Raw genomic sequence first — 21,693 nt, 5'->3', positions numbered from 1 at the left:
TTCTAGACATTTTTTAGAGGGGGGCGGGGCGAGAGCGAAAGAAACAGACATGGATTTGTTGTTCCACTCACCTGTGTATCTATTGGTGGACCCTTGCATGTACCCTGACCAGGATGGGGACTACGGATTGGCCAACTGTGCTACACCGCGAGGATCCCTTTTGTACTTCTTAAACTAAGTAAGCACCGGCCACTCTCTCGGGCCGTGGGTGGTGGCCAGACAGACTGGGGCGTGGACTCCGGTTCAGCCACACCTGGCCACCTCCCAGGGACCCTCCCAGCCTCAAGTCCAGGAAGCCCCTGCTCTGCTTTCTCTGTCTTGGAGCTAGTTTCTAGCGCTGTGCGAGCAGCAGACTAGGGAAGCTCATCAGGCTCCTCCTGTCCAGGCTGCCCTGCTTGGGAAAGCGCAGCCCAGCACGTGCGTGTGCGGGGGAGGAAGGTGTGCAGGTGCCTGTGCGGATGCAAGGCAGGTGGGGCCCAGTGGTTGCATGTGCGGGCAGGAGTAGTACGGTGGTTGCGTGTTTGGTGCAACCGGAGGAGGGAGGCATGGAGGCACAGGCCTGGCATATGCCGGTGCGGGACCGGGACCGGCGCGGGTAGCATGGCCCGGACCGTGCGGGCGGGCGGGCGCCGTCTGCAGCCGCCCGCATGGTGCTGCGCGGCGTCCGCGCCGGGAAACAGGAGGCCGCCGGGCCGGAAGCCCCGCCTGCCCGCGCGCGCGCGCGCGCCTGTCCCCGCCCGCCCGGTGGAGCGGCTGCTGGCGCGGCGCGGCTCGGCACGGCGGCGCCCGGGCGCAGGCAAGCCGGCGGAGCAGAGGACGGCGCCCAGGCCGCTCCAGGCGCCGGGCTCGCGGCGGAGATCGCCGGACTCGTCGGAGCCCGCGGCCGCCCGCGCCTTTCAATGGGCAGCTCGCACTTGCTCAACAAGGGCCTGCCACTGGGTAAGGCCGCGCGCGCGCATTTCCGGCCGCGGGGGCGGGGCGGCGGGCGGGGCCGATGCTTTGTGTGCGAGTGCGCGTGCGCGCCGGTGTCCGCGCGCCGCCGTGCCTGGGGCGGGGCTGGGACAGGGAGCGCCGAGCGCGTGCGCGGGCTGCTGCGTGCTAGTGCGCTTGCGCCGGTGCCGCCCTCACGCCCGCCGCCCGCGCAGGTGACACAAAGGGGCGTCGGGCCCCGACCTTTCAGACCCCTGCCCATCCGCCTCTTGCATTCCGATCCCGTGACTCCCAGTCCCAGGCCTGTCCGATTCCCTGATCCAGGCTTCCCCAGACGCACGGTGCCCAGGCCGCGGGTCCCGGTGCCCGGCCCTCCCCCCGACCTCGGCCCCCAGACCGCCGGTGCCCGGCCCTCCCCACCCGACGCTGGTGCCTGGCCACAGGGCCTCAGCCCTTAGCTCCCAGCCAGGTCTGTGCTGGAGCCGCGGGCCTCGTCTCCCCGAGGGGGAGCCTCTGCCTCGCGTGTCACTTCCTGTTGTAAATACCCCCCCCCAGGGCTCGAGCAGGCTAGGGACTGGCGCACGCCCGAGCGGCACAGGACAAGGGCCACCGCAGACGGCCTCGTGCGTCCCGAGGACGCGACTGCGTTCCGGCCCCGCGGCCGGTGGCGGCCCGGAGGCGCGCGGGCCTGTCCTGCTCCGGACGCTGGGCTGTGTGGCGGGTTGCAGCCCTCGCTCTGGGGGTCTCCTCTGGGAAACAGGCGCACGGGGCCGGGCGGGCAGCCCCCTGCCCTCCAGCCCCGTCGTTTATTTGGGGGGTTTCAGCGGCGCTTAGTTTTGCAGCCGGCTCTGTGCCGTCGTTGGGATGTTTCGTCCATTTCTAAAAATGTATGAAATTGCAGCGTCCAGCTGGTGGGGTAGGCGGCCCTCCCTCTGTAGCCTTCAGTTGGCACAGCCCTGCAGCCCCCGCGCGGGTGCACAGGTGGGGGCGTCAGGGGGCCTCCAAGCCCCGCAGGCCGTCTGCGCCGCCGGAACTTAGCGAACTGCACACCGCGGCCCCTTCCTGAGCCGGTCTCTTTCCACCTTAATAATTCACGAGCTTTGGCCCCAACGGCGTTTGTCACGAGGCACCCTTTCCCCCTCCTGTTTGGAGGGCGTCAGGAACAAGGGCCCTCGCGGGCACTCTAAGCCACACTGAGGGTCCCTGAGCCTGGGGCTGTGGGGAGGGCCCTTCAGTGGCAGTCGGCCTGACGATGGCCTGCTTTCGTGTCTTGCCTGACTGCCGGTGGCCATCTTGTCCAGTTCGCAGTCCTTGTCAACTTCCAGCCTCCCGGGCTGGGGCCTCCTCGTGGGAGGGGCCGCTGAGGGTGGGGCAGGGAGGGGCCGGTAGGTCTCCTGGCTGCGGGGAGGGTCTGCGGCTTCCTATTCCCCGCCCCGGCCGGGTGCCCTTGGAGCCTGCAGATCCGCCCCAGGCTCCGGCCTGCGGGAGGGCGGGGCTGCCACCACACCTGAGCCGGGGGGTTGGAGGCTGGAGCTTTCTCTGGCTGGGCGCCTGGCCCAGTCTCTGCCTGCCGGCCAAGAAACCAGGGTGCCTCCTCGGAGGTGCCTATGAACCAGCCTTTAAGCTGGCAGTTCCTGGAGCAACCGGAACCTGGCCGGGAGCCAGACCCTTTCACAGCAGTGACCTCTGGTGACCTCTTCGATTGGTTAGGGATAGGACAGTCGCGCCTTCCTGTTGGGGGAAGGGAGCCACAACCTTGGAGAGGTGGACGGATGGCTTTCCATGGCTTTCTCACGAGCGCACTGAGCCCCTCCTTACCCAGCTCCTACCTCTCCCTGGAGGGTCAGGCTGAGTGCACGTGGGGGCTGGGGGCCTGGACAGCTCCCCCTCTCTGGGACCTGCCTTCTTTGGAAAGTAGTGACTTCATTTGTATAGAAATACACTCAGCAGAGAGCTGGGCATCTGGGCCCATGTGGGGCACTGCAGCCTGTCCACCCTGTGTGGTGGCACCCCAGGATCCTGCCACGTAGTAGGTACCCTCACATGTTCCCCCCAGCAACCGCAGGCACAGACAAGCACTTCTCTGCAGGGGAAGGCACTCGGGATTCAGAGTAGGTCCAGCCTCGGCTTCCCACCAGCCCAAGGGTGGGTGATGCTTGGTGGCCAGCTGGCTGCGAGCAGAGCATTGGGCCAGTGATGGGGCTTTTCTCTTGATGGTTTGTCACCTGCCCTTGGAGTTTCCTGTGTGAGCAGCACAGGCTCAGCTTGTGGTCGGGAGGTGTCCTGATGCCTCCCCACAGCAGCCTGTGCTATAGCCGAGACCCCGTTCAGGTAGGCCCTGGTACCACCCATGGTCAAAGGTGTGGCCTTGTGAGGCTCTTATCCTGTGACAGCTCTCCTAAAAGACCCAAAATTTCCCTTTGCCAGTGGCATGAGGGAGGACCCGGGCCGTGCCCTGGCCCTCACTCTTTGGGGTGCGGGGCTCAAAGTCCTGGGTGGCCCTGCCACTGCCGTCCACACAGCTGGGAGTGACACACCACCCTTCCCTCTGCCCCCCACCCAGCACAGGGCCTCACACCACAGGTCGGGGCTTGTCTCCTCCAGAAGGTCAGCCTCGGACCTGCCCATGGGCTGTGTGCTGGCCTGGGACCCTGGGGTCCTGGAGTGGCAGCCCACGGAGCCCCTTGGTCTCCCAAGAGGAAGCACTCATCCTTCTATGGAACTCGGGAAGGCCTGCGGTCACACCGACGACCAGGGGAGGCTCTTAGTGCCGTAGTTCCTGCCTGTGTCATCTTTGGTGAGGCGGTTCTTTACGTCACCCTCAGTCGACACCCCTCAGCCCTGGAGCCCGGCTGCAGATGGTGCCACGGTGGGGCTGGAAGCTGGGGTGGTTCCAGAGAAGTGTCAGCAGGTCTGGCTGGTGGGGGGGACGTGGGAAGCACTGCAGCCTGAAGGGGGCCCTTTGTGGACCCCCCAGCTGTGGCCTGTGGCCTGTGGCCTGTGGCAGATGGGCTCAGTGTCCACAGTAACTCGCCGGGTGCCATCTGTGGCGGGGGCTGTGACTCCACTTGGCTGGCCGGTAACTGCAAGGTGTTCTTCAGTTAGACTTGAGTCCTGTGGTCCTCACCAGGGGTCTCCCTGCACGGTTATGACGTGTCATGCACAGGGGGCAGTCACCACCCCAGCGTTCCTTCTGTGAGCCTGAAGCTCTGGCTTCCAGGATCTGAGCGTGGGGCCTGCGCAGACAGGCGCGTCACTGAGGCTGGAGAGGCTGGGATTCCCGGGGCCGAGTTCTGGGTGAGCGGAACGTGAGCTGCTCGTCAGAGCTGCAAGGGGCGACGGGCCTGCTGCAACTGGTCGGGGGCTCAGCAACTCCTGACCCCAGAGTGTGCCAGCTGCCGGCTCTGGTCCCTGCTGAGAGTGGCTGCATGATGGAGAGCCGTGGCCGGCAGGCAGGACAGCCGGGCAGACAGTCGTGTGGCGCCTGACACGGGCGGGGGCCACCCTGGCTCTTCCTTTGGGACCTTTCACAGGAAGGTGAGCCGTGGGCACGGGGAGGCACGTGACGCAGTGCCCCGAGCACCTGCGGGGAGGGCTCACCTCCTGGGGCTGCAAGGACACCCCGGACCCGTGCGCGGTGCCAGCGCGTCACGTGTGGGGCTGCGCCCCGCGCCCCTTGGAGGGCGGGGCCCTGTGCTCGCCGTCAGGCCTGTAGCTGGTGTGCAGACCGGGGCTCACTGTGGCAGCCACGGCGCCCGGGCAGCTCGGCTGCCGGGAGGGGCGCCGCGTGCCTGGAGTCAGCCTGCGACAGTCGGGAAAGCGTGGGAGCGTGAAGAGGTGAGGGTGCTCGCCGGACTCGGGCCGCCGTTTCGGGGGTTCGTGCCCATCCCTCCGGCCTGTGCCAGTCCGTCGCTGCTGGGACAAGCAGGCCTGGGGGCCGGAGGAAGCCCTGGTGAGCCAGCTGAGACCGGGGGCTGCTGTCCCCAGAGGGGCCGGCCCATCACCATCCGGGCCTCGCCCACCGCCACCTGCTGCCAGTGGTCAGGGGCCCGAGGATGGCTGGCCCGGGAGGGTCTTTGGGCTGCTGCCCTGTCCGGAGCAGCCCCCAGGAGTCGGCGTCTCAGTCCGCGGTGACAGCGGGGTACTCTGGCGTGCCGAGTGCTTCCCGTAGCATGGAGACGTCCAGCGTCCCGCGCCGTGTTCTCCGGACGGGCACGTCCCCGTGCTGAGAGCCGAGTGTGGCTGTGAGTCCATGTGCAGGAGCTCAGGGGGCGGCCCCCCGCATCGCGTCCCTCACGCTGGAGGGGCGGCCCTGCAGCCCGGCCTCTGCACACACCCCGCAGAGCGGGCGTGGGGGGGACTGGCACCTGTGGCCTGGGTGGGGCCCTGTCCTGGACCCACTTCCTGCCCAACTGTGAGGTTCTGGTGGCTGTGGCTGGAGAGGGGCAGGGAGGGAGAGGCTGTGCTGCCTGCAGCGGAAGGAGGTTCAGCCTGGGGGCGCTGGTGAGCAGCTGGCCACAGCTGGGAGCAGGATCCAGGTGGGGGTCTGGCCTGTCAGGGGCCTCAGTGCACGTGGCCACGTGGGACTGAGGAGGAGCTGAGGCTTGCGTGGAGCCCAGGCTCCCCCATGGGGTGTGGTGTCATGGACCCCTTCCTCCCACCAAGGGCCTGGTGCAGAGCCCACTGTGGAGAGAAAGGACCATCAGCCCCATGGTCACTGGTGCAGAGCCATGCACGGTGTCCCATGGGAGCAGGCCATGAGGGGTCAGTGTGGGTGCTTGACCCCACAAGAGGGACTGGAAGGGAGACAGGTCCGGCCTTGGAGGCGGCCTTGGGAAGACGACGGCCCTCACAGCTCACCTCAGCCTCCTGGGACAGGTGTGTGGTGGCCCCTGCTGTGGCTGCAGTGGGCTGGCGGTCTGACAGCCCCCAGGCTCGTGAGGAGGGTGCTGTGCACGTCTGCAGGGCCACCCAGTCTGTCTGTGGCAGGGTCAGGCCGCCCAGTCTGTCTGTGGCCAGCAGTGGACAGGGGTGCCTGTCCTGAGCTGGCCACCCCAGGGCTGCCTGACGTTCCCCGGTGCACACCTGTGGCCTCCAGCCGCCCACAGGTCAGCCCCTGTGCTCGGCCCCAGCTCCAGAAGCTTCCTCCATCTGGTCCCTGACAGGTGTGTGGCCATGCGCACGCTCGCCCTGCGTGCGAGTCCTCCGTGCCCTTGTCCTGCCTCTGGGAAGAGCAGTGTGGCACTTTGGGGAGACCCGTGCCTCCGTCGAGTGCTGGTCCCCAGGGTGATGTCCAGGCGGGACGGTGGTGCACGTGCCGACCTGGGGGAGCCCCCACACAGGCTCGTGTGGGGGGTGCAGGAAACTGCTGTCCCTGTCACGTCTGCACCCGTGGCCCCTCCACGGTGGCCTCGCTGGAAGTCGCAGAGGCCCAGGGAGCCATAGGAACCTGAGACAGAAGCTTCTAGGCTGCAGACCTGCTCCCAGTGCCCAGTGCACTGCTGCCTTACGGACACGGGTGGCATCTGGCGGGGGGGGGGGGCAGAGCGCCGAGGTGGTTCCCAAGTACGTGGAGGGGACGTGGGGGCTGGACCTTCAGGGCAGGCCTCTTACTGAGTCTTCATCCCGGCCGCGTCCCGGTGGCAGGGCCCCTGGTGCCAGGTAGGTGCCGGCTCGGCAGCCGCAGGCATGGGGCCGAGAGTGCCTGAGCAGCCCCGCCGCCTGGAGTGTGAGTGCCAGCGGGCCCTCGATGGGGTTTTAACGTGTCTCTTGTGTTTGATTTTTAGTCAGACTTTGACCCCGGCGCAGGCGTCAGTGGTCGCCGTGGATCAGGAGTCTGAGAGCTTTGGTCCGAGACACTAAAAGACGTGGGATGAGGATCCAGTGACAGGACGCGGTTCTGCCTGGGGATTCAGAAGATAAAGCGCGTTGGAAAGTGGAATTCATGGTCGTGGAAGCCAAGCCCATATTAGGCAATGTCAGGTTGGTAGGGGCGCCGAGTGTGCGCAGTGCGAACCCGCTCCTCCGCCCCACCAGGGGGCGCTGCACCCGGGACAGCGCCCGTGGCCTTGGGGACTGGGTGCCGGCGGAGGGACCAGCGTGTCGGGTCCGGGCGGTGTTGCCGTCCGAGGGAGCAGGGAGCGCGCTCTGCGTTTTGGGACAGGCGCCCGGTTGCCCGCGTTTGCTGCTGCGCCTGTCGAGAGGCGGGAGGGAGGCGGGCGCTGAGGCCCCACTTGCGGCCCGGAGGGGGGTCCTTGGAGGCGCAGACGGAGACCCGCAGGCCTCGCCGGTCCCCCGGCCCGAGAGCAGGCCGACATGGCAGTGGTCCTGGTCGTGCTGCAACCTCCGTGCTGGGTGTCCCCCCAGGAAGTGCGTGGTCGCGCCCCCCCTGGCCAGGGCCGTGCACCCCGGTGCCGCGCTCGGCCGGCCCGCCCCCCCCCGTAGCAGTTCAGCAGTTCCGTCCGGTTCACCCAGCCACGCTGCCCCGGGCTTCAGCAGAGGGTCCCCCGGGCAGCAGCTCCAGACCCTGCTCTGCCGCCTGCTTCGTGCCGAGGCCCTGCCCTCGGCTCACGCGGGTCGTGCCGGTCGCTGTCTGCTAGAGAGTAAAGCCGGAAAATGCCGGAAGTGGGTGCTTGTCACGTCACTCAAAACCAGCGGTGCGACGAGCCCCTCCCACGCCACCGTGAGGGACGCCTTAACGTGAGAAGTGACGGCGACAGCGCGGGCGGACCCGCGGAGCCTTGTGCCGGGTGAAAGGGCCGGTCAGGGAAAGAGAAACACTGTGTGACGGCGCTCACACGCGGGGCCTAGCGGGGAAACGGACAGACTCACGGACCGAGCGCAGGCTGGCCGCTCCCCTGGGGGGGTGGGGGAAGGAGTGGAGGGACGGAGCCAAAAAGCGCAAGGGCTCATGGACGTGGGCCACAGTGTGTGTTGGGGCAGGGGCAGAGGGGGCCAAACCGTGGCGGGAAAAAATACGTTGGAGAAAAGGGGCTGCTCTGCCGGCGGAGCTGGAGAGACGGTGGCACGGCCCTGCTTGCCCCGCCCTGCTGTCTGGGGGGCGGGCCGGGCCCCGCGCGGAGGGCTGGAGGGCCGCTGGCCTGCAGGTCTCGGCATCTCTGCATCTCTGCTGTTCAGGAAGGCGGTGGGCGGGAGGAGTGCCTGAGAAGGGCAGTGGGGGGCTGGCACGGCCACCCCGCTTCTGGTTTCCGCCCTGCACAGCCGGTCTCCCGGCAAGGGTCTGCGAGGCCGTGGGGCAAGGGTAGGGCCGGCGCGGCCCCGCACACACGGGCATCCTGCACGCAGCCCTCGTGTCCGCCTCAGCGTGGAGCAAGGCGCAGCTGCCTCCTGCTCAGAGGCAGCTGGCTGCAGCCACACTCGGCCCCTCACATGCGAAGACAGGGTTCCAACTGCACCCCAGGTGTCCGCCCTTTCCGCCTTGGCACTGTGTCCTGCCCTTCCAGGCCCAGCAGGGAGGTGGTGCCCTGGGAGACGTCCCTGTCAGGTTTGGGGGCAGCCAGGCTGGAGCCTGAGGCCCGTTCCGTGACATCAGGCCACGTGTGTTCTGGCCAAACCTCGACGATGCGTAAGGCCGTGGGGATCCTGCCCCCCCCACCCCAGAGGCTGTCTCTGTGCCCTGCACCCATGGGGGCAGTGACCGTCACCACGGGTCTGTCTATTCAGGAGTCGGTGAGCTGTCTCCAACACCAGCTTGTTTCTAATTTTCCCGCCTGGTTGTTCATGATCCCGGTGACGGGTCCGTGAGGATGCTCATTCTTGGGGGTCGTGATGTTGGGGGGCGGGCAGTGGCGTCCTGGGGCTGCTGGGCGGGAGGCTAAGCAGCTGTGCCTGTCGTTGCAGGCGTCCGACCTCCGATCATGAACGGGCCCCTGCACCCCCGGCCCCTGGTGGCGCTGCTGGACGGCCGGGACTGCACCGTGGAGATGCCCATCCTGAAGGACGTGGCCACCGTGGCCTTCTGTGACGCGCAGTCCACGCAGGAGATCCACGAGAAGGTGAACGTGTGGAGGGGCGTGGGCGGTGACGGGTGGCAGGCGCGGTCAGGTCGTGCCCACCAGCAGGACCTGGAGGAGTTCGGCAGGGCTGTCGTCGTCCCTGGCACCGTCCGGACGAGCAGATGGGGTCTGCTCGGTGGCTTCTTGAGTCGTCTCCTTCCTAACCAGCTTGTCCCCAGGAAGTGGGGCCTGGGGACATGGATGCAGTGTCCTCCTGGTCCCCGCCAGGGGGGCAGGCCTTGCCTCTGGTGACCGCCCAGGAGGTCACGGGGTCCCCAAGATGTGAAGGGTGTTAATCTGGTTTTCTGTTTGTAGTCACGGCCGACTAAACTGCGCTGGACGCAGTTTAAACCCCAACAGCAGTCGAGGGCCAGCGGGGTCTGGTGAGGCCAGAGTCTGCAGGGACAGGCAGGCCTGCGGTGTGGACCCGACGGCTTGCCCTTCTGGGAGAGGCAGCCGAGGGGCCAGGGCAGCTTTGGCAGCCTTACCTTGGAGAAAGGACAAGGTGGAACCCAACATGCCCCCACACGGTCTGCACGGAGCCTTGAACTTGGGTCATAGGTGACCCCACACCACCTGCCCCAGCAAATGGCACCGGCCCAGCAAATGGCACCAGCCTCTCAGGAGCAGGTGCCGTTGGCCTCGGTCTGAGTACTCACTTGCGTAGTCACTTCCAGTGCCGGGTGTGCCCCGCAGTCGAGGGTGAGCGGGCAGCGGAGGCCTGAGGGCTGAGCGAAAACCCCCCGGGCCGCAGGGCCAGCCGCAGACAGAGGGAGAACCGAGCTGGAAGGCGACACGGCGGTGTGGGTCACGTTTCAGGAGATCGGGTGGTGGAGAGGCGGACTGGGAGTGAGACTCCGGCAGGCAGGGAGGGGACGGGACTCAGGGAGTGAGGGCAGAGGCGAGAGGCCGCGGTGTGGAGCGCGCACACTGCTGACGGCACCTCGGACCGACGGAGGGCGGGCCGGACACAGCAGCTGCTGGGCAGCTGGCTGACCACTCCCAGAGGTGAGACTGTGACCCCGTGAGAGCACGTGTGGTTTCCTTCAATGCTGGGCACACACCTGTTGCACACCCACGTGGTCACGCTTGGGTGTTTATCCTAGAGAAGGGCAGCTCCCACTCTCAGGAAAGCCCGCACGGGGAGGGCACGGCGGCTTTACTCCCTGCGCCTGGACCCAGAGACGCAGACAGCCGCCCCCGGTGCCCCCAACGCAGTCAAGGGAGTGAGCTGCTGACCGATCGGCCAACCTGCTGGACAGCGCTGGGCCCAGTGCTGGGCGCAAGGCTGACCTCCGAGGGCTGATCACTCTTCAGGGACAAGATGACGGTGATGGGTGTGGTGTTGCCAGGGGTGTGGGTGGGGAGCGCACTCGACAGAGGAGCAGACATTCGGTGACTGGCGCTGGCAGCCCCGGCCTGTCTGGTGGTGGCCACAGAAGCAGCAGGTGATGCAGCCACAGAGAGCTGGGTGCGTGTGCCGGCAGGGGAGCTGGCAGAGTGGGCGAGGCTGTCCCTGGGGGAGCCACCTGGAGGACACAGGAACCTCTACGGTTTTGGTGACTTCTTGTGAATCTTAAAACTATTTCAAACTGACAAGATATTCCCAAAATAACAGTATAAGGAGTGAAAGAGATGTGCAGATAGGAATTTTTAAAAATCATAAGCAGTGTTAAATCAAATTTAGCCAATAAATTTGAATACTAAGACAAAACAGATGGTTTCTTCTAAAATTGTAACTTACCCAAACCAGAGCAAGCTGATGCAAAGCCCACCTCGGTAAGGGAACGGCCACCCCGAGGAGGGGCAGGGGCAGGGCCCTCAGGATGGACAGACGGATGGACGGACGGGCAGGCAGCGGCTCCATCGGGCCCCCTGCCTCCCTGGAAGCAGCCCCGGGCCTAGTGTCAGGGTCGCTGGGCCCTGTCCTCCCACCCAAAGTGGCCCCTGACTGCAGGAAGCAAGCACTGGTCAGTGAGACATAAACCACGGCTGCCCCCTTAGGAGCCTGGAAGTTTAAAGTGGGCAAAAATGTAATTCTTGTGGGAAGGTTGGAAGACACGGTCAAGACAAGCTCAGAAGAAAGATGGACATGAGGAGGGGAGAGCCGCCCCACCCACGGGCCCCAGGAGCTGTCCCCCACGGGCCCTCGACCAGGGGATGTCGACATTACCTGCTGCAGAAGGAAAGCTTGGCGTCACTGCCACTGTGTGGCGAACCACATTTCCGAAACTAAGTGGGACTCCAGTTCCCCCGCCACCAACACAGAACACACACTGAGGGGCCCACAGGGCACCCCACCACTGAAGTTCCAGATTTTACCAGCACAGATGCAAGAACCAGCCCACAGTGGGTGCTTGAAAGCTCCCAGGGGAGATGACCCCCAGCCCAGGACTGCGTGTCAGCCCGGCCTGCTCATCACAGCAGAGGCAGGCCTCCTGGCGCTTTGGGGGAGTTCCTCAGGCACGGCCCCTGTGACATGAGAGGCAGCCCGGGGAAAGGAAGACTGAGAACCAGGCACGGACTGAGGTGCCCTCCGGGGGCTGGTGGGGGTGCTGCCCCTTTGCCCACGGAAAGCCAGCCAGCCTGGGCAGGCCCAGCTGGACCCCAAGGGGCCTTTCAGAAGTGAAGCACCCTGTCCCTGGAGGAAGGTGCTGAGGCTGTGTAGGAAATAAGATAAAAATCTGGGAAAAATGCACAAACAGGCTTTGCAGTGAGTGAAGGGTGGGGTGGCAGAGGGTGGAGTGGCTGCTGGGCAGGCAGGGTCGGTGCTAAACAAGCGGATGGGACAGGGGCTCCGAAACAGCCCCCTCTTGGGGGATCCTGGCACACAGGAAGGGGCTTTCAGTCTGGGCAAAGGCCTGGTGAGCTTGGGGTCCTGTCTGAGATGTGCAGTGTTCCGGGGGAGGGGGTGTGCTAGTTACGGTGGGTGGAGGAGGAGGACGCCGTGTGGTGACACACAGCCAGGAGACGGAGCGGTGCCTGCAGGGCCTGCCAGAGGGCCGGCCCCGAACCAGCCAATCAGTGCTGTGGCCCGCAGCAAACACAGACCAGCAGAAACTAGCAGGGGGCGTCTGGGCAGTGACAGCCCCCATGCCCCGGAGGTCAGGGCACCCTGTGCTGTGGGCACATCCGGGCTGCGGCCCACGGCAGCTGGGCGCTTCCTTGGTGGACACACACTGTGTTCCAATGGCCCTTCGGCAGCTCTGGAAGCCCGAGGCGTGCACTCTGGGCCTGTATGTGGTTGCTTGTCACAGGAACTACCCGGAACCACCTGGAAGGTGTGGGTGCCTCTGAGCAGCAGTGGAGTTGCCCCCTCTGTATTTGTGGACCCGGGAAGATCAGAGAGACAGCAAGGAGCCCGAGAGCTCAGAGCTGGCACCATGTGACTTGGCGAGGAGGAGACGCCTGCCTCTGTGAGGAGGGGTGGGCAGACCTGGCCGGTGCCCACCACACCCTGGCCTCCTTTGCCATGGTGCCCACGAGTGCCAGGGGCCATGCTCCGAGCATTCTTCAAGCAGGACCCGTGCCACTCCCACCCTGGAGTTGAGGACAGAGCTGAGTCACTGGCCTGGTCACACAGCTGCAAGAGGAAGGGGAATGGACATCTGCCAGGGTGTCTCAGAGAGGCCGCTGGTCCCCAACCTGAGGAGACAGTGTAGTCCTAGCACTTCCTGGGAGGTTGATATGATACCCGGGGGTGTCGCAGCTGCTTTGCAACCATGAAAGGAAACGGGAACCTGCAGGGAGCGTGGACCTGGGCACCAGACGCAGCACCCTCGGTGGCCCTGGCCCGTGTGTGGGTCTTCAGACAGAGCTGCCACCGGAGTGGGCTTTCCTCCGGCGTCTGCGTGTGGCCTTCCCGGTGGGGGTTGTGGACGTAGGGGAGTGGCTTTGAGTCACGTCCAAATCTGTATTCCGAGTGCTGTGCCTGGCACCAGGCTATTGAAAACACGCTCATGGAAAATGGACGGGGACCTGGAAAAAGTAACTTACCAAAACCACATGTGGGCAAGTCACACTCAGAAATGCAGGTTCAAGTTGAAGTCACAGGCACCGGTTTGCACCCATCGCGCTCGCCGTTTCAGCCTCAGTGTGACCCTCGCTGTACGGTCGGAGCTGGGCCAGTCCCTGGGTGTGGCTGGCAGCTGTTGGCCGCCACTAGTTGCATTTCTAAGAACGGACCTCCAGGAAATGAACGAACACCCTGGACGTGGCTGAGCCCGGAGACCTCACTGCCACCCATGGCTGGACGCCCAGGAGTAAAGCCACGTGCCACCTGCATGCGGACGAGCCTGCGTGCCCAGGGCCTGTCTGCGGCCGGGCGTCCTCCACACCATCCTCTCCACGAGGGGTCCACGTGGGCCTGCCCAGGCTGGCCCCAGGGCTCACCTCTGGTGCCGTCCCCTCTGCGGCGCGTGTCTCTGAGGCTGGGGTCACCCCTCCTCCGTCTCCCTGGATGCGCCTGCCTCTCCATTTTTGGGGCACAGCGGTGTCTGCCCACACATGTGCTTGCACTCAACTCGCCACCACAGCTCTGCCTCACCTGCCGCAGGGGTCCCTCTTCACCGGCTCTTGTGGCCACCCGCCAGTCCACACAGCAAAAGGAGTCCAGAGGGGTCTTCCTGAGGTCCCACCAGCCCAGCTCTCTCCCCTCTGCCCATCATGCTGCCGGCTGCCACTCTGGCACACGATGGTCCTCACCCTTCCACACCAGCACACCAGAGTCTGTGCCTGCTCAGCCCAATACCCTCCCTGGGGCCCGGGGCCCGGCCCAGGCCTTGAGAGCTCCTGCTCTTGGAGTCAGGGCCACCCCTTCACCTCGGAAGTCCAAGCCTGCCCAGCCGTCAGGGGTCCCGAAGGCCGCGTCCTCCAGGCCACCTCCCAGGGAACCGCCTGTATTCTGGATGGCCACGTGCCGCTGAAATGGAGCCTGCCACCGAGGAAGGAGGAAGCAGGCAGCTGGCGCTGCACCCCACCGTGGAAACCCGCTGCGCGCTCTCACGGAACAGCTGAAGTCCAGCCTTCCCTGGACGCGCCAGGCCTTGTGCAGCGGGTCTTGGCCTCCCTCCTCATCCGGGAGACCTGGGGCCTGTACAGGAAGCTCAGTCTGGAGGAGGAGGCAGCAGCCATGGATCTCGGGGTGGGGGTCACTGTGATCTCAAGACAGATGTCCCCGATGACGAGGCCCACTGCTCTGTCCCTCGGGGAGGAATAAGGCCCGCCCCCCAACAGGGACAGTCCTGGATCATGCTATGCCTGCATCCGGTCCCACGGGTGGTGCTAGGTCCACGGCCTCTGCCCCTGGCCCAGGGGGGTAGATTGCCAGTCCTCTGCCTGCGTCTAGCTGTTACCAGAGTGTGTGCCCCCCCTAGAACCAGACCCTGGGATGCAGGTCTAACACTGTCCTTGACCCGCGTGGAGCCAACACAGAGGTGCCCCACGTGGAGCCACAGGCGCCCCCTGGCTTGCACAGGCAGAGGCGCTGAGCGTCACCCCCCACAGCACGGCTCTGGGGGGGTAGCCGTACACAGGCCCAGCCAGTGCGGAGATTAGTGCCACGGTTGGCAGTTTTGAAAAAGTGTGTCCCTTTGTGTCATCCGAACTCTCAGGCACCAACCTGTCTACGGGGGCTTCACATGGCCACCACCCAGGCAGGTCCAGGGCTGTGCTGGAGACCACTGGTCATCGCCCCGGGCCGTGCTGACCACGCTGCCCTTTATGCCAGATCCCCGTGGCCACGCTCCTGAGCGGCGCACAGATCGGCGCAGAGAGCGCCGCGACACCCAGCGGACCCCTCGCGGCCTGCGCACACTTCGAGCATGTGCTTGAGCCCACCAAGCCTGGGGCCCGGACCTTGCGGACCCTTCAGAGGCCCAGCGCGCCCTGCCCTGACGTCCCCTCCCCGCGTCCCAGGGCGCGGCCCGCAGTGGGCTGGCCTGGCGCGCTCCCCGCCCCCAGAAGCAGTGAGTTCCGGCCGGGCGTGGCTTCACCGACTGACCTGGCGCCAGGTTCTCCGTACAGTGCGGCACAGCAATGGCTCCTGTGTCCCTCCGCGCGCTAGAAGCCACGAGGTCCTTTATGGGAGTCGGTTCACTGTCTGAGACTCGCTGTGCGTTTCTGCCGCCATCGAGTCACGGCTCTGCGTGTCAGTGAGGGTCGCGTGGTGGCCGCGTTCCCGTGGCAGTTTGTCAGGGGCCTCTGTGGCTCTCCTCGCCGCCAGTGGCCTGCGGCGCTAGACACAGCGCCCGCTCCACGCTCAGCCTGCGTCGCATTTCTCCATGCCCTTCCGGTGCGGGGCGGGCGGGCGGGCGGGCCCCCTGGTTTCCTTGAGGAGCTGAGTCCCCGGTGGGGTCAGGGGGGCTCTGAGCCCAGAGAGTCTGCGGCGCACCCCGGAAGCTGCGGGCCCCTTGGCCGCCCCCACCAGGGCTGCACTTGGGGGAAATGTCCACGTGGCCTCTCTGCGCAACGGGCCGCTGGGATCCCGGGGGAGCAGCGCCTCCCGCCCCCGGGCCAGGCCGGCGGGGACTGGGGCGCGGCGGGCACTCACCGCCGCTGTGCTCTGCAGGTGCTGAACGAGGCGGTGGGCGCCCTCATGTATCACACCATCACGCTGACCCGGGAGGACCTGGAGAAATTCAAAGCCCTTCGGATAATCGTCCGGATTGGCAGCGGCTTTGACAACATCGACATCAAGTCCGCCGGCGACTTAGGTAGGATGGCCTCGTTTCTCCCTCCGGCGTCCGGTTGTCCGTCCTGGGCGTGGCCGCGCCGCCTTATGTCGTACTTCCGGTGAGACTCCTGCTGGTGTGGCGGAAGGTGACCCGGGAGCCGGCGTCCCGTGCCCCGTGTGGTTTTCCCCCGGGCCGGTGCAAGGTCTCACGGCAGCTTTGCCCAGCCCTGTGCTTGTGCCCGGGCTCGCGGGCAGCTGGCACTCCAGTCTCGGCGTTCGTGTTGTGAGTTAGGGCGCGCACGGGTGACACAGAGAAGCGTGCCCCACACCCAGCGCTGACCGCACCACTCGGGCCGCCTGGTGTGTCCCTGACGCCCCGTTCCGCCCTCTCTGTGCTGCTCGCGGCCCTGCGAGGCAAGGCCGTGGCCCAGCTGGCCCACAGTTGCAGCCGGCACCTCTGGTGTCTGGTCTTGTTCCCCGCCCTCAGGTGCAACTTGGGGAGCTAGGACAAAAGCGGCTGAGTGTGTGACCTCACACGTCCTGTGTGAGCCCCTCGGCTGCTGCCGACACCTGTCCCTGGGCAGCATCTCCCAGTGTCCAGCCGTGGCCTGGACCCTTCCTCCCAGGGCCTTGGCCTGTGCCTGTGCAGAGCCGGCCCTCCGTCTCATGGCCAGCGCTGTCCTTTAGCTGGGCAGTCTGGGGCCGGGCCATGCCTCGCCATCACCCCCTCAAGGCCGGCGGGTGAGGAGGCGGAAGTCCCTGGGACCTCTTGTGCTCTCTCGGGTGAGCGGCAGCTTGGTTCCCGTCTGGTCTCCGTGAGCTCTGTCCTGCGCTTCACAGGGAGCTGGGGTGCAACCCTGCTTGTCTGCCAGGCACCCACCCGGCCAGCAGGAGCCCCCTCCTCGGGGAGGCAGAAGGGGCGCCCGGAGTGCGGTCAAGGAGGCTGTCCGGGGCGAGGGCGAAAGGGGCCGGGGCGACCGGGGGCATGAGCCCAGGAGCAGCGTCAGCTCCCGGTGGAACCAGCCAGGGTGTGCAGGGGACACGCGGAGAGAAGCGGGGACCAAGGCTCAACGTGGAGAGCTTGAGCCAGCTCCCTCTCCAGGGTCACTCCACCGCTCCTGTGACCTCGGCTGGGGGGGCGGGTAGGGGCTAGAGCACAGGGTAATGGGGGCCTGGGATGCCTGCAGTGGACAGGAGGAAAGAGGGTCACGGGGGCTGTGGGGGATGGGAGGGCGCGGGCCAACTCATCTAAAGCAAGGCCCCCATTGGCTGGGAGCCCAGGAAGATAGAAGGGGCAGTCCCTGTAGGGTCAGCTCTGGAGTCTGTCCTGACCATGACCCCTTCCTGGAAGGTTGGGGAGCAGGCAGTCCAGCTGGGGCAGAACCAGGTGTGACCCTTGCATCCTGTCCCCTCCCTGTCTGCCCGCCCAGTGGGAGCACGTGCCTGCCTGTGTCTCTCTCGTGTCCCCCTGGGGTGGCCTGGGGACATGTCCTCCAGCCTTTCCCAGGGGAAGACCAGGATGGGCTTGGTGACCATCCAGGCATGTCTTGTGTCCCCAGGCATTGCTGTCTGCAATGTGCCGGCGGCGTCTGTGGAGGAGACCGCCGACTCCACCATGTGCCACATCCTCAACCTGTACCGCAGGACCACCTGGCTGCACCAGGCGCTGCGGGAAGGCACGCGGGTCCAGAGCGTCGAGCAGATCCGGGAGGTGGCTTCCGGAGCTGCCAGGATCCGCGGGGAGACCTTGGGCATCATTGGACTAGGTGCGTTAGCCTCTGTTCTCACCCTCTCTCTGCGGGGCTCAGCGGGTGAGGAGGTCCCCCGGCCCAGGGACAGCATGGGGTGGAGGAAGCTCTGCCACAGAGGCTGTGCTGGCCCCTGTCTGCCCAGGGGCAGCTTGTGTGCTATTTGTCAGGCCTGGAGCACCAGGCCTGGGCCACGTGCACAGATACCAAACAGGCGCCCACGGGGTCACACATACTCACACTGTGGCTTCCCCCAGCCTGTGGCGATGGCTGAGGCGACGTGGCTTTCTGGTGAGGGCCAGACGACCCTGGGGTCTCTCCCCAGCTTGGCCTTTCAGGGCTGTCACCAGTAGCTGCCGTGGGTAGAGGGCGGTGTCCACGCCCCTCCGTGCGGCCCTTCATTCCTTCTCCTGCCTGCTCACGCAGCAGGTGGCCGTCCTGGGCTGGGTAGTGTTCTGGGTCCAGCACACGCACGGAGCAGCCTGACCCCCTGCCCCACCCCACGCACCGACCCATCCTGTGTGCTCCCTGGGGGCTGCCTCCAGTCCTCACCCCTTCTCTGAAGCCCCTGTCGCCCACTTGGCCAGGTGGGGGTCCCGTGGCTCAGTGTCCGGAGGCAGAAGCCTTGGGCCTCAAAGGGCTGTGCTGCCATGCTGAGCAGTGTGGACGCCGAGGCGGGGAGGGTCCCCGGCCAAGGTGACGCCCGTCTCCCACCAGGTCGAGTGGGGCAGGCAGTGGCGCTGCGGGCCAAGGCCTTCGGCTTCAACGTGCTCTTCTACGACCCGTACCTGTCGGACGGCACGGAGCGGGCGCTGGGGCTGCAGCGGGTCAGCACCCTGCAGGACCTGCTGTTCCACAGCGACTGCGTGACCCTGCACTGCGGCCTCAACGAGCACAACCACCACCTCATCAACGACTTCACCGTCAAGCAGGTGGGGCCTGGGCCACGGAGGGCCGGCCTGGGTGGCAGGGGTGCCGGCTGCAGCCAGCACATGGCGCTCCTGCCAGTGCCCCCCACCTTGGCCGAGGTTCCCTCCCCCAGGCCAGCCCCCTCCCCCAGTCCTGCAGCCGAGCTGCCTGGTCCTGCTCGGACGCTGGCAGCACAGACGGCCTTGGCCCAGCCCTGCCGAGGCTCCAAAAGGGCCGTGGGCCTGTGACAGAGGTGGAGCCCCGCAGCCCCTGAGGCCAAGTTCCCAGCAAACAGGGTGAACACGGGGACCGAGGGTCTTGGGGCTCCCCGAGGGTTGAGGTTTCCGTCACAGCTGAGTGGTGGCCCTGGTGCAGCTTCCAGCACTCATGAGCCGCCCTGCGTCTGGCAGGAGCTGGGAGCGGGGCCTCCTCCCACGGCGGTGGGGTAAGCCTAGGGGCTGGGGCCGTGAGGTGCACCCTGGGGACCCTCACCAGCAGAACCTGCAGGCTGGGGTGGCCCATCCGGGAAAGGCCCCGGTGGGACGTCCCTGCCCAGCCCTCCTCCCGGCAGTAGGGCAGCGAGGAGGCCTCCGTGCTCACTCACTCATGGAGCTGTGTCGCTGTCTTCCAGATGAGACAAGGGGCCTTCCTCGTGAACACAGCTCGCGGTGGCCTGGTGGATGAGAAGGCGCTGGCTCAGGCCCTGAAGGAGGGGCGGATACGCGGGGCAGCCCTGGACGTGCACGAGTCGGAGCCCTTCAGGTGACCACTGGCGGTGCTTGGGGGGTTCTGAGCTGGCACCCCTCCCTGGCCGGGCACTTACTTTCCTGGGCTCACGCCTCCCTCCAGCCAACAGGGCACCTATGAAATGAGGCTCCAGTGCATGGGCGTGCCCTGTACCTGCTGGGCAGGGAGAGAGACTCAGATCTGCGCCTCCTGCGGAATGCCCAGGGCCACTGTGTTGATGGGTTGCCTAGGTGTACAGGTGGCCAGGCCCACGGGGCAATGTCCAGAGGCCCCACAGCTGAGAAGCAAGTGTGGGCAGCAGGCCAGCCCTGGGTGGGTCTTCCACCCTGGGAAGGTGGTGCCAGGAGGGCGTGGGGTCTGAGAGCCAGAAGCTCCCAGGACCCCCTGCATGGGGTGCCCAGGCAGGGCCCCTCCCTCCTGCTCTCAGACACTTGTGGGCAGCGGGCATGACTGACCCCACGGGGTCGGAGGGAGAGGGTGGCACCTGGGCCATGGCACTGACCTGCGCTGTGCTGTCTTAGCTTCAGCCAGGGCCCCCTGAAGGATGCCCCCAACCTGATCTGCACCCCCCACGCGGCCTGGTACAGCGAGCAGGCGTCCATCGAGATGCGCGAGGAGGCCGCCCGGGAGATCCGGAGAGCCATCACAGGTGGGCTGGGCGGGGCGCCAGCAGGGCCCGGGGGCCCTCGAGGCTCTCTCAGAGGCAAGCACCCACTGGGTGGCTGGAACCGGGCACCTCTACCTCTCACTCACTCAGCCAAGTCCACCCTGTGCTGGGGCTGGGCAGGGAGGTGGACGTCGCAGCTGAGGCAGCGGAGGGCTGCCCTGGTCTCCCCTCCGGTCGAGCGTGCGCAGCCCAGGCCCTCATCACGCATCTCACTCGTGACCCTTGCTCACTCTCACCCACTGTGGGGGGTTCAGCTTGTGTGTCACTTGTCCCTACACTTTAAAAAAGTCAGACTACACTCGCAAACCTGGGCTGGACCTTGCCGGCTGCCCTCTGAAAATCCTCAGGCCTCTCGGACGGGGGCGGGGGGGGGGGCCCTGAGTTGGGAGGGGGCTGCGCACAGCCGAGGAAGGGAGGTGTGGCCGAGGGGCCCCTGGAGCCTGACCTCCGGGGTGTGGCCCCATGTTCTCAACCGAGCTGCCACACACGGGGGCCCCTCCGGCGCCCCACGCTGACGCTGCCCTTCCTGTGTCCCTGCACCGCGCAGGCCGGATCCCCGACAGCCTGAAGAACTGTGTCAACAAGGACCACCTGACAGCCGCCGCCCACTGGGCCAGCCTGGACTCTGCTGTTGTGCACCCGGAGCTCAACGGGGCCGCCTACAGGTGAGCGGCGGGCGGGGCGCACAGGGAGCCGGGGGTGCCGGTCCCCGGGACGATTCGATTCTGGGTGGGACCGTGGCCCAGCAGGGGGCTCTTGGCCTGCACATGTGTGCTCGCGTGAGCCCCAGTGGACACACGAGGTCGAGGTGTTAGAGCCTCAGCAGGGGTGGCCTTCGGGCCTGGAGGACACGAGACTGTCTGGGAGGAGGCCACGCTGGGCCAGGGGCCAGGGGCCAGGGCCAGGTCCGCCCAGTGGGCAGCATGGCGGTGCAGCTCCCCGCCCTCCCGCCAGCCTCACGGAGCCCTCCCCCCTCTCCCAGCAGGTACCCCCCGGGCGTGGTGAGTGTGGCTCCCAGCGGCATCCCGGCCGCAGTGGAAGGCATCGTACCCAGCGCCATGTCCCTGTCCCACGGCCTGCCCCCAGTGTCCCACCCGCCCCACGCCCCTTCTCCCGGCCAAACCGTGAAGCCCGAGGCGGATAGAGACCATTCAAGTGACCAGTTGTAGCGCGGACGTAGCTCTGCAGCCTCGGCGCCAGTGGGCCGCGGCCCGGGACGGGCGTGTGCGGGGGGGTGCCCTCGGTCGGCAGCGGCACTCCAGAGACCTTCCGGGCGCCAGGCGCGGGAGGCAGCGCCGGCCGCCTCCACGCCGACAGCCCCGCCCGGGCCGCGCCGCCCTGTGTTCTTCGCGTCCTCGTCGAGCAAACCAGTTAGTAGTTAACTCCACCATGAGCGTCCTCGTCCGTGTGCAGCCTGTAGAGCATCACAAAGGTCTGTTTGCTTAGCTGTCCACAACCAGCGCCCCAGCCGCCCAGAGCCGGTCCCGACCGGCCCCCTTTTCTCTGCGGGACGTGCCGGAGCAAGGCAGTTGGCAAACTTCTCAGGACAATGAACCCTTCCTCTTTTTCTTTCTATGCCACACAGTGCATTGTTTTTTCTACCTGCTTGTCTTATTTTTAGAATAATTTAGAAAAACAAAAGGCTGTTTTTCCTAATTTTGGCATGAACCCCCCCGTTCCAAACGAAGGCGGCACCTCGCAGCGGCTGGAGAGGCGGGAGGAGCACGCAGTGTGCTCCGCCGCCGGCGCTGCCCCAGGGGATGCTAGGCGCAGCGCCCGGCCTGCCCAGGTACCGTCCTGCTGATGTGGTAGGCTAGCAATATTTTGGTTAAAATCATGTTTGTGACTGTAACCATTTGTATGAATTATTTTAAAGAAATAAAACCCCAGAAAGAGCCGGCACGCCCAGCGTCTGCTGCAGTGGCTTTGTCTCAGGCGGCACTGGCAGGTCCCGGTCCTGGCTGTCATGGCCTTGGGGCTGGGCGGGCGGCCACGGGGACCCTC

General features: G+C 66.3%; 1 protein-coding gene across 4 annotated transcripts; it reads left to right on the top strand.

Annotated features, from left to right (window-relative positions):
* The first annotated feature begins 451 nt into the window (after positions 1 to 451).
* On the top strand, positions 452 to 21,591 carry CTBP1 (C-terminal binding protein 1). Of its 4 annotated transcripts, none has more exons than XM_045834189.1 (10): positions 452 to 469; positions 6,717 to 6,912; positions 8,791 to 8,945; positions 15,514 to 15,658; positions 17,178 to 17,384; positions 18,084 to 18,298; positions 18,907 to 19,037; positions 19,544 to 19,671; positions 20,237 to 20,354; positions 20,672 to 21,591. In XM_045834189.1, exons 2-10 carry the CDS (start codon positions 6,906 to 6,908, stop codon positions 20,856 to 20,858), a joined length of 1,293 nt encoding a protein of 430 aa, XP_045690145.1. In that variant the 5' UTR covers positions 452 to 469; positions 6,717 to 6,905; the 3' UTR covers positions 20,859 to 21,591. The 4 variants fall into 4 exon arrangements, with proteins under 4 accessions (XP_045690145.1, XP_045690143.1, XP_045690144.1 ...); XM_045834188.1 differs by lacking the exon at positions 452 to 469 and adding an exon at positions 723 to 939; XM_045834187.1 differs by lacking the exons at positions 452 to 469; positions 6,717 to 6,912 and adding an exon at positions 722 to 939 and having other exon boundaries at positions 20,675 to 21,591.
* Positions 21,592 to 21,693: the final 102 nt, after the last annotated feature.

The sequence above is a fragment of the Phyllostomus hastatus genome, unplaced genomic scaffold, assembly GCF_019186645.2.
Source record: "Phyllostomus hastatus isolate PE091 unplaced genomic scaffold, TTU_PhHast_1.1 phas_contig_196, whole genome shotgun sequence".
Taxonomy (NCBI): domain Eukaryota; kingdom Metazoa; phylum Chordata; class Mammalia; order Chiroptera; family Phyllostomidae; genus Phyllostomus; species Phyllostomus hastatus.
The sequence above is the reverse complement of the archived record's forward strand: the minus strand, read 5'-3'. Positions and strand labels throughout refer to the sequence as shown.

Coding starts and splice junctions, on each gene's coding strand:
- CTBP1 (XM_045834186.1), top strand. CDS start 900: ATGGGCAGCTCGCACTTGCTCAACAAGGGCCTGCCACTGG. Junction 940..8,790: donor CAACAAGGGCCTGCCACTGG/GTAAGGCCGCGC, acceptor CTGTCGTTGCAG/GCGTCCGACCTCCGATCATG. Junction 19,038..19,543: donor CACGAGTCGGAGCCCTTCAG/GTGACCACTGGC, acceptor GTGCTGTCTTAG/CTTCAGCCAGGGCCCCCTGA.